An 11020-nucleotide genomic window follows, 5' to 3' on the forward strand; every position below is an offset into this window, starting at 1 on the left:
TGTTTTGGCTTTGGTTTTTATTCTTTGTTATACCCTCTAGAATGGGTAAGTGGGTTAAGGGGTATCAGGGGTTTGCACGAGTTTATGCAACAGGTCAAGGGAATTAGTAGAAAAAATCTATGTAATTAATTTTATTGATCATATAATCAAGTTTACTGCATGTGGAGTCTACTTATATCATCTCTATATATGCGTGAATATGTATTTATAGAAGTACTTATATATCATTTATATAGAGCAAAAGTTTGTATTGTATAAAGATTACCTTGAGAAATATGTTTGCTTCATGATAGATGCCCTTAGAGCTAATTACAGAGCACCTTCTAGTCAGTCATGTTGCATGGCTCTCAGCTCGTTTACCTATTTTTTGCTGCTTCTGGCTTTCTATGCGCTTACAATTCAATTTGAACCCTTTACGGCCAATTACGTTGCCAAGCCGAGCCGAGCCAGGACAGGCAGGCGAAACCGAATTGAGCCAAGCAAAACAGAGCCGGGGCAACAGTGTCAGTGTCAAAGTTGAAACCTGGCCGCAGCGTGGCAACTTTTGTTGTATGCCTCGTTTCGTATGCCAACTGCGTGGCCCGAATAACAACTACAACAACAACAACAAACTACAAAGGCTCTAAACAACTTTTGTTTGCCAAAAATAAAAAAAAAATAAAAAAAAAATAAAAATAAATAAATAAAAAAAATCAAGAAGAAGAAAGAAAAGAGTCAGTTCAAACACAGCATACCGTTATCTTTATTTGCGTCCGTCTCGTCGTCTGACGGTCGAAAATTAAAAATTGCAATCACGTAAAGTTTCACTACAGAAGCCAACGAAAGCTCAAATGTCTGCCAAGAGACGTTTATTTATACCGTTAGCTGAACAGTTTGATTGGCCAAAATATTTGATTTCTTATTTCTTTCTGCTGGCTCCAAAATGTCTTTTATCTGCCCTGGCCAAGTACTAAATATCGAATAGATATATTAGGGAATATTAAATTAAAGGAATATTAAATTAATATAAGCAGATTTTCTCAGTTGTCTGAATTACTGCTTTGTGTGTGAGAGAAGTGAAAGGGAGGGAGGGATAGATTTTAAGAGATGTCATTGGCACTCGTTGCTCTTTCTCATTAGCTCTGTCATCTATAAGTTTATATATTCAGAATTGTTTCTAATGTCAAACGGAAGTTATAAAATTTGCAGTAAAGTTCACTGCGAACAAATTGTGCGAAAGCGTTTAAATTTTTAATGCATGACAATTGCTGGGATTGAAAATGCTTGGGCGGTATGACATGGGGCGGTGTCTGAGTGGCACTGAGTGGTTGATCGTAATTGCACATGCATGTAAACCGTAAGCCGTTGACAGGCGAACACACACACACAAACACACGCAGACATATGTACATAGTAAGAGAATGACACGCTAAGCAATTTAACAATTTTACAGACAATTAAACAACAACACGATGCTCGGGGGGTCCTTGCGGACGGCATCTGTCCTTGGGCTGAGCTGTCATTGAATTGACTGGCCCGCTCTCCATTTGGCTTAAATGTACTTGCATCTAAGGCACATAAACTATCGATTAGTCGAATGCGCAAAAATAGCAGCAACAGCAGCAACAGCAGCAACAGCAGCAGCAACGGCAGCAACGGCAGCAGCAAGTGACTTGGGCGGACAGCTGGCATTCGTGGAGATTGGCCTGAGTTGGTTGGACATGGACTGCTATGGAGAAAATTGAATTAAAATTGTAAATATCACAACTCGGGTACGAACTTTATAGCCCACAAATCAAATGCACGCGCCGGGACCCTGTCTGACTGTACAGCGCTTTGGCCTTTTGGTTCATGCCAAATATTGCGCATACGCCCGGTAAGGCGGAACTTTAGCCGTAAACCTGTAAACACTGTAAGCGCTGCCCTCATTGTGGCTGTGGCCGCTGCTCTATTTTTTTTTTTTTTTTTTTTTTGCACTTTTACAATCTATTTGTGTCTGCTCTCTTTTATTGGTTGGTTTTTGTCTCACGTCGCTTTTGATGCGGAGCTGAAACAAAAACCAGGGCAAAGATATACGCTATCTATAATGCAATTGTGCACAAATAAATAAAATTGTTTTATTTTTTCCGCTAGATTGGAATTTGCTTTGGACATTTTATGCTGGCGAATTGAAAGAAAATATAATGAAATTATTCTGCAGGCAGCTGAAATCTAATTAGTTTGTTTTAGACTGTTGTGCGGTTTTTAGGTAGATGTGTATTTAATGTTTATTTATCAGAGTTTAATATGAATTTATTAGGAATGTTTAATAAAAAATTTTCATTAAACTGTGATTTCTTTGTTTGCTTCTGAATGTATAAAAAAGTGAGAATTCCAGTGCGAATTTTTAACAAATGTATTTCTAAAATTTCACATATTATGATATTCATTAAATTGTGTATTTATTTCTCGGCAATTCCTGCATTTATTTCACATTTTAAATCTCTGTAGAATAAAATACAAATACAGAGAATTTAAGAGCTAAGCATTTTGCTTTTTGCTGAAATATTTTGCTCTCAGCTTTAATTAACTTTTCAAACCAAAACGTTTCTCTGCAGCTTATTGTTAAAACCATTTTTGTCCATTGTATAATGTATTTAATTAATTTGCCACAGCTTTGAATTTGCATTTCACATTTAGCTGAGAGCAAGCAATTTGTAAATGCATTGCCATAATAATTATGGGTATACAGGTGCAAGCAGCTGTTATGTAAACCCACAAAGAGTGTTTAGAGGAGGGAGGGGAGGAAAATTTAAACGCTGGCCGAATTGATAGTCGGAGCTGCCTCAAAGCTGGATTTTATTTCATATTGTTTTTATTGCAATCATGGGACATCCATACTGCCAATTTTGCGCAGTGTATGCCAGCTGGCGTGAGCGCACCACAAGCTGGGCTGGCTGGGCGTAACAAGCATTGTAGTTCAATTAAATATGCTAAGCTCGAATCAAATTGATTTGTTGTAGGCAACATTTCGTGGCAGCATTCACTTGCAACGGCTGTATGTGTGTGTGTGTGTGTGTTTGTGGCAGCTGCAACAAATTGTGGCATAGCAATTGCAGCAGAGTGGGGCAGAGAGCGCTGCATGCGCATGTCCTTGGCAATTTATGCAAATGAAAGGCGTCTGTTTGTCGACTGTCTGTCTGTCAGTGCGTTCGTCTGTTTGTCTATGTGGTAGAGGGGCGGGCCTGAGTGGCGTTTAGTTAATGCTGTTGTTAAATCGTGCATTGTCGCCGGGCGGGTGTGCGTTCCAGTGAGTGTTTGCAGGCGTTTCAACTTTAATTGAAATTAGTGCCGAGTTTTCGATTAAGTCCTGACTCTCATATTTACATAGAGATTCAACGTAAGTGTGCGTAAGCCCAATGTTGTCTGTGAGTTAATTTGAATTGTGGGACAATCGCAATGGGAACTTAACTTTGATCTACTGTTCGGCCACACACTCACACACAAACACACACACACATACGCCCACACAACTGTATTTAATGGAGCTGGGAACTGGACTGAACTGAGAGACACTTTATGGACACAACTAGGTATCATTTATTAATGCCACAGAGTTGAAGCCATAAAACTTTTCGCTAGCAATAATCAAAGGGCACAACTTTGGGACCAAAACTGAAAATGTGGCCCAAAAGTTTTTGCCCACGATTGCACAAGTGAATTGAAGCTATGGTACCTGAGTGTAAAGTAAATAGTAAAGGGCCTTAAGTTGCGTTGGCTCTCTCAAGAAGGACATCAAAAATAATTCAATATGAAATGTGCCTTTGAGCTTCTTTCCAGCAGACCTTTCGGGCCACGCAGCGGTGCCAACGTGTGAGTTGTTTCTATTAGAATGCGCAACACATGCGCCAGATGTTTGTCGCCACTTGCAGCCCTTTTTTTCCCTCTCGTGTTCATATTTTGGCATTGCACACACGGCGTATGCGTAATTTTTCTCTAAAAAGTCACGCCTGCGAGTGGGCCGCAGCGGATGAAGCGCTCGAGCACATTATCATCATTGACATAGTCGTTGTCATCAGCATTAACGTTAGACATATTATTATCTGGCTCAGCTTTTGTGCCTTGCCGTATTATGAGTGGCTGCTGTAGGGCATATTAGTTATGCCAAGTTGTTTGCTCTGCTTGGCAGTAGATAGAAGAGACCCTGATTAGAAGTGAGATAAAAAGGTATCTGCTCAAGAGCTCAGTCGTATCATCAAGCCTACTAAGTTCCCTTGACTTCCATCAAAATATGCCCAGTAGAAAATATGCGAGGTTTGCCAATTGAATGTGGAATAATTGTGCAAAAATAAAGCCTTTTGTGGAAATCGAGAATCTGGTTATTCAACTACAAATTCATGTGAAACATTTGCATAAGAATGCCAGGGTATTTAAGGGTAGCTAGGGCAATTTTTCATAATTTTTACTGCTGTTGTGTGCCATCTGCGATTCCCACCTGCCTCTGGCCTACTGAAAGGCAGCAGCATTGCCTCTGACATTTTGTCGTTGGCGGCTCATCGCAATCATAATTTCCATCTTTATGAATTTTTAATGAGAAAAACCCAACTCGAACTGGAGAACGAACCAGAAGTATAAGCAGCATCAGCAGCAGCCTCAGCAGTGGCAGCGGCAGTGGCAGCCGCTTAGCCTGTCACTTGCAATTTGAACTAAATTTTTTGTATGGCTCGACCTTGAGCTGAGAACTGGATGGAATCATGGGCAGCATCCGGCGAAGGCTGCGTGAGAAGATGTTGTATTTAGTTAGGCAAATATTTATTTGATTGGTTTCGGGATTTGCATTTGAGTATTTGAAATGTGAGCGACGCGAACAGCAAACCAAATTGTGCGCGAAAATTAAAAAAGGAAAATAAAGTAAATATAAAAATGCTAGAGTACGGTAGCTATATATGTATATATATAAGTCCATGAACTGTAAACAGCACGGAAATGTAAAGAAATTTTACTATATATTTGTATAGGTATTTATATTTGAAAACCGGTGCAAGGATTATAAATGAGGGAGGGGCAAGCGGTTCGAAGACGCGCAAACCTAATTAAGAGCTCATTAGAGTGTTTTTAGTTTGCGCATTCAAAGCAAATGAATAATGCTGAATAAGTAAGTGCATTCAGCTAAATTAATTACAGCTACAAAACTGGGGTGTCCAAGGGCCGGCAGCATTCATTCATATCGAAGGCCCATCAAAAATATACAAGGATTGAAGCTCTTCAAATTTAAAGAGGCCAAAAGCGGACAACTGGAGTCAACATCCTGGCCAAATAAACCGGATGTCAAATATATATATACAGATATATATATATATATATATGTGTATATATAGAAGAAATATGAAAAAAGTGCCGTTATTAGAAGGTAACAGCAAGCAGTAGCTGGGGGCAACCGGATGCTTGGAGCAGGCAGCGTGACGAAAGTGTTGCAAGAATTTTCAGCCAACGAAGCATATTTAATATGGTTTCCTGCTGGATAGACAAGCTTACTTATGCCGTGTTTCCCTAAGAAACGAGCAGGTGTATATTCGATTATGCTCATCCAAAAAGAGACACACTCTTTAAGTGAAAAGTTGTTGAGTCTATTAAATTTTTCATTGAGTCTCTACCAATATTAAAGTCTATTGAAGTATGAGTAAAGAATGAAATATTGTATGACAGAATGAAGAGTTACTTTTAAAGAAGTATTTAAATTAAGCAATCAGAAGAGGTTCGTATAAGTAGCTCTCGTACAGGCAAATCTAACTTTATAGATTCACTTTGAACATTTCTAAACATATTTAGCTACAATAAATGTTATTTACCAACTGAAAATATCCGCTGTTATCATTCAAAGTTTTTGTGTTCAAGCTTAAAAACAGATTTTCCTCATAATTTCAGCTTGCATTACATTAAGGTCCCGTTAGAAATTATACAGACAGGCAGTATACGCATCGAATATTTTATGATATTAAATAAAAGAAAATGCCAGGGCTTATTTTTGTAGCCTAATCCAAGTTAGAGCAGGCCGTTGCGCAGCTAAAAACTTTCTTTGCCCAAAACCAATCCCATTTCTGGCTAAAGACCTTAATTTGAATCTTTTGTGCTGCCTGCATTCGTTATGAATGTAAATGAGCTGCTGACCGAGACGGAAATGTGATTTATATAATTTATGTGAAATGTGCTTGCCAAGCATTTCTTTTACCCTTCTAATTATTGTTTGTGCGCTAGTAAAATAAAATATGTATGTATGTATATAGAAAAGAGAGAAAAATGCGACAACTAATCAATGTTAATCCATTTCTAACGAGCCATCGTTAGAGGCACTCACACACACACACACACACACTGACACACACACACACACACACACACACACACACACACACACACACACGTCACACACGTATTTGTATGGCATCATCATCAAAATGCCTTCCAGCCTGCAAGTCATCAAATTGCATTGTTGTTGCTATTATTGTTATTGTTATTGTTAACATTTAACGATAATGTCGGCATATCGAGGCCATAAACAGACATTGAGAGCCAATATAAAATGCCACGCCCACACACGAACACTTTCCAAACAAATTCGTATGCAAGTCTATGAGCAACTCTCGCCAAATCTGTCGCCAGTATTTGTCTATGTATTTGTGTATCTGTGAATCTGTGTGCATGGGCCGTCTTTTGGGCGTTTAATGCGATTTGTTGTGCCTGTGTCTCAATGCCCATATACATTAACAAAGTTTTGTTGGCTTGAAGATAAACTTGAGTTACATGACAGCGCGAGGGTCGCTGACAATTTCCAGGCAGCTATTTGTCACACTTTTAACATAGCTGTTAACATAGCTGTTAACGCATAAATAACATATTTGATTTGTGTGCGTTTGCTAGAAATAGATTAACGTTACACAATATCTAATGATTATCATAGGGATCATCTAAAAGAACTTTCTAACATATATATGTAAGATATACATACTTCTTTAAGGTCTAGGTCTGTACTAGATTCTAATATTTTTTTGAAGGAAAACACGAAAATTAATTTACTAATTCCTTTTGGCATTTTTGTTATAATTTGAAAGTCCCAAGACGGGCTCAAAAGGATCTAGGGATAAGTCATAACGGATAATTGAAAAATAATATAGAAATTAATTTATTTAAAAGTATTCATTATATTTCTCTCTCTCTCTCTCTCTCTCTCTGACTTTTGGTAATTAGACAAACTTTGTTATTTGCATTTCAATTATGCTTTATAATTGGCAATTTGTCGGGCAACCCTCGCAAATTTACATTTTTTGTTCTGTTGTTTCTTGCATGGCAGCCTTTCTGCTTCTGCGGTTGTTTGTTCATGCCAAATATTTGATATGAAAATATGTGTTAAATTCCTAAACTTTGGTGCTCTTTCTTTCTAGCTCATGGCAAAGCTCATTTTGTTGTGGTCTACTGCTGATATCCTAAGTGTATAGATATATATGTATATATATCACGCTTGCAGTCACAGGCGCAGAAAGAGGCTAGCCGAACTTTTGTAAACAAAAAACAAATACACACATACACACCCACACACAGACAAGATAAATGCAAACATTTCGCTCGTTGCTGTTGACAATCCTTTCGGCTGCTCCGCAAAGTATGCTACAAAATGTGAGAGAAGCGTGTCGTGCCTTGGTCCCGGCAGCTGCTACTGCAAACCCGAGATAGACATACAAATACATATATATGTATGTGTGTATATTTAACTGTTTGCCATATTATGGCTTTTATATTGAGTTGTTTTGGACTTATCTAGTTTACGGCACAAGCGGCGGCGTTTGGGCAAACAGTATGAACACTTGTATAGGATGTGCTTCGCTTTTATAGCCCGGCTGCCAATCGCATAACACTTTAACTAATGGCCACAGCCACGGAGTGCGCCGGCATAGAAATGATACATAATGCTAATTTTGTAAACCAGATAGACGCCTTTGATTCATGCAGTACAAATAAGCCTTGTAAATATGCCCATAAATTACGTATACGCAGCGTAATCGCTGAAGAATTGTAAATCATTTGTAAACTAGCTTGTGTGAGCGCCACCCATTGACTCTAGCGCCCATTCTATATATCTTTTGTGTAGTGGTTACAGTTGTTAGAGCATTAACATAAATTACCTTGCACAGCGATCCATCCACAGTATCCACAACACATTCCGATGCCAGCTTCTTGAGTCGCTGCCAGAGCCAGAGCCAGAGCCACAGCAGCAGCAGCAGCAACAGTCACACACAGATGCACACACACGCAGAGGACAAATGCATTGAAATGAAGTGGTTAAGTGGCTCAGTCACACACACACACACGCACACACACACACACCCACATACACATTCAGTTAGATAGTCGCTTGGCTGGTGAAGTCAAGGAGTTGCACGTAGATTTACAGTTTATTTGCATTTCCTATGCATCTGGTGGCACCACAGGACCCGTTGCGGCTGCACCGCCGCTACCACCGCCACCACCGCCACCGCTGCCGCTCGCCGAGGACGTACGTGAGACTGGGGCATGCCCCAAGCCCATCATCAGGCGCTGCGATGTGGCCGTTGGCGTTGTGGGCTGCAGCTGCGGCGAGTCGAGGCTGCCGTTGCCGCTGCTGCTCGCATTTAGGGCGCTGTTGGCACGTGTCAGGAACCAGCAGTCCATTGGCGTCGGCTTGCCTTTCATAATGACCGGCCCGCGATATTCCAGATTAAACGAATCATCCTGGTTGATCTCCTGGCACAGCAGGCTGCAAAGAGAGAGAGAGAGACAGAGAGTGAGGGAATGAGAGAGACATTACAAATTACAATCAAAAGTTAACTTCAACTAGCGATAAGAAAATGATTTAGGGACACTCGCTTAAAACTAGTCCCAGCACTCGGCGAGGGCACTTCATATTGACTACGTTTGAGCTTAAAGGCGGCTACAATCGTCTGCAATTTATTGCCGGCACATGGCTAATGTATGTCAACATTGAGAGACATACAAAGGCACATACACACACCCACACACACACACACACACACAGATGAGCACTTGAAGTCACTTGAGCGTGTCCTGGCCATTGCAGATAGTTGGTAAATGATTTCGGAAGTACTTCACAATTTACTGCGAGCACATTTTATACAATGCTGAGAAGCAGAAGAAAAATTATTGCTGCTGGATATATATACATATATATGCACGCATGGTATATGTGTTATTAATATATGTACATGTAACAGCGCTATATATATTTAAAGTCTTAAAGCACAAAAAGTTTTTCATTCATGGCTTAAAATTCACTTTAAATTTATAATTTATTATTATAGAAATTATTATAGACAAGAAATTTCGAAAGATGTTGGTCGTAACATTTAAGCTAAAATTTATTTACATACAGCAGTATTTTATGGCATTTAAATTAAATACTCTTATCTGTTGCTGTTCATTTGAGATGAAGAGTTGAGTTCCAAGAAAAACTAATTTGTCATTTATGTAGTAGAGAGCAGCATGAATGCCAGCAAAATAACGGGATTCGAATTAAAAAGTCCGCTCGTACATGACTCAGGGGCAGAATATTCAGCCGAACAAAAATTGGATTGGGAGTGCGAGTTAATGAGTTGAGTAAATGAGTTGTCAAGTTCGCATATGGGCAAAACGATGTTTATGCATGAAGCACGGGACTGTAATATTCTTAATGCCCATCAATGCTTTTATACCCTTCCCATAAATAATCATGTAAACGCAAACATTTTGCATGCGCATAAAAAACTCTTACAAGAGTACGTATAATCTTCACTCAGAAGGAACAGAATATAATCGTTGCGCACATAGAGGGAGAGAGCATAGGGCGATAGACAGAGTAAAAGAGAGAGAGAGAGAGAGGGAGAGATCATAGGCCGATAGAAAGAGTAAAAGAGAGAGAGAGAGAGAGAGAGAGAGAGAGAGGGAGAGATCATAGGCCGATAGAAAAAGTAAGGAGAGAGAGAGAGAGAGAGAGAGAGAGAGAGAGAGAGTGATCATTTATGTTCGAGTGCACTGATTTTGTCGTGTCATATTTTTACTGCTCGAGCCTCAAGCAGCCGAGCCGAGCGAATGCGAAGTAGTAATACGAAGTCGTTTATGCATGCAAAAACTTAAGTGACTCGACCGACGCCTTCTCATCTTTTTCATTTCATTTTAAGACTTCAGTTATTCTCACTCATTTTAGTGAAGGCTCTAAGCCATTAAGAGTCATACCCTAGAGTCTTCAGTAAAATGAGCGAGTGCTTTAAGAGCGCATTCACTCACTCACTCGACATCATAGCGAATGGGCTCTATGTATTAAAAAAAAAAAAAAAAAGATTAGGAAATTAATAAAGACTCAAGAAAGCTATACTCTCGGAAGAGTTGACGCGAATTTGCAGGATTTGCAAAGTTTGCCAACTAAAGTCAAAGCCAACGATCATTTTAGTTCTTCACATCCTGTTGTCCTCGTTAAAAATTCGTAATGATTTAAACTATAACAGCAAAATAATCATATTTGTTTCTTGCCAAAGCAACACAAATTGTCGCATATTTAAATTCATTCCAAAATCTCTAAAACTTTTCACATTCTCGCTAGTTTTGCTGTCGCCAAGTGCAATTTATTTGTTTCCTGTCACAAATTTATGTAAATATCTGCATTGTGTGTTTTCCCATTGAATTTATTACGCACACATTTCTGCTCGATTTTTCAGATTTCAATACATTTCTCTCTCAGTTTTTATTTATTTATTTATTTTTTTTTTTGGGTATCTGCATATATTGAATTTGTCTGGCTGCGTACGTGGCGCTTGTTGTGGTCGCATTTCTGTTTCCGTTTTCGGTGCAGTTGCACCACAATTTATTTGAATACCTCACACAACCAATGTGTTCGTGTGTTCGTGTGTGTGTGTGTGTATGGGATGCCCTGCAGCATCTACTTGATTATAGTGCTCAATAGCTGATTGCATGCATATTTAATTCAATTTATTTTACAGTTCGATACGCGGTTTACATTTCGGACACAATATTCGATGGG

At 39.2% G+C, this 11020-nt stretch overlaps 1 protein-coding gene across 4 annotated transcripts in view; it reads right to left on the reverse strand.

Annotated features, from left to right (window-relative positions):
- The window catches only part of LOC6574783 (guanylate cyclase soluble subunit beta-1), a 64241-nt gene that overhangs the window by 1429 nt on the left and 51792 nt on the right, over positions 1 to 11020 (reverse strand). For all 4 annotated transcript variants that reach the window (XM_015167651.3, XM_032729005.2, XM_002000775.4 and 1 more), the window contains exon 17: positions 8136 to 8746. In XM_015167651.3, the coding sequence (XP_015023137.1) occupies positions 8419 to 8746 (328 nt within the window). In that variant the 3' untranslated portion in view covers positions 8136 to 8418. The remainder of the gene's footprint in view (positions 1 to 8135; positions 8747 to 11020) is intronic.

Source organism: Drosophila mojavensis, unplaced genomic scaffold (genome assembly GCF_018153725.1).
Source record: "Drosophila mojavensis isolate 15081-1352.22 unplaced genomic scaffold, ASM1815372v1 contig_231, whole genome shotgun sequence".
Lineage (NCBI taxonomy): Eukaryota > Metazoa > Arthropoda > Insecta > Diptera > Drosophilidae > Drosophila > Drosophila mojavensis.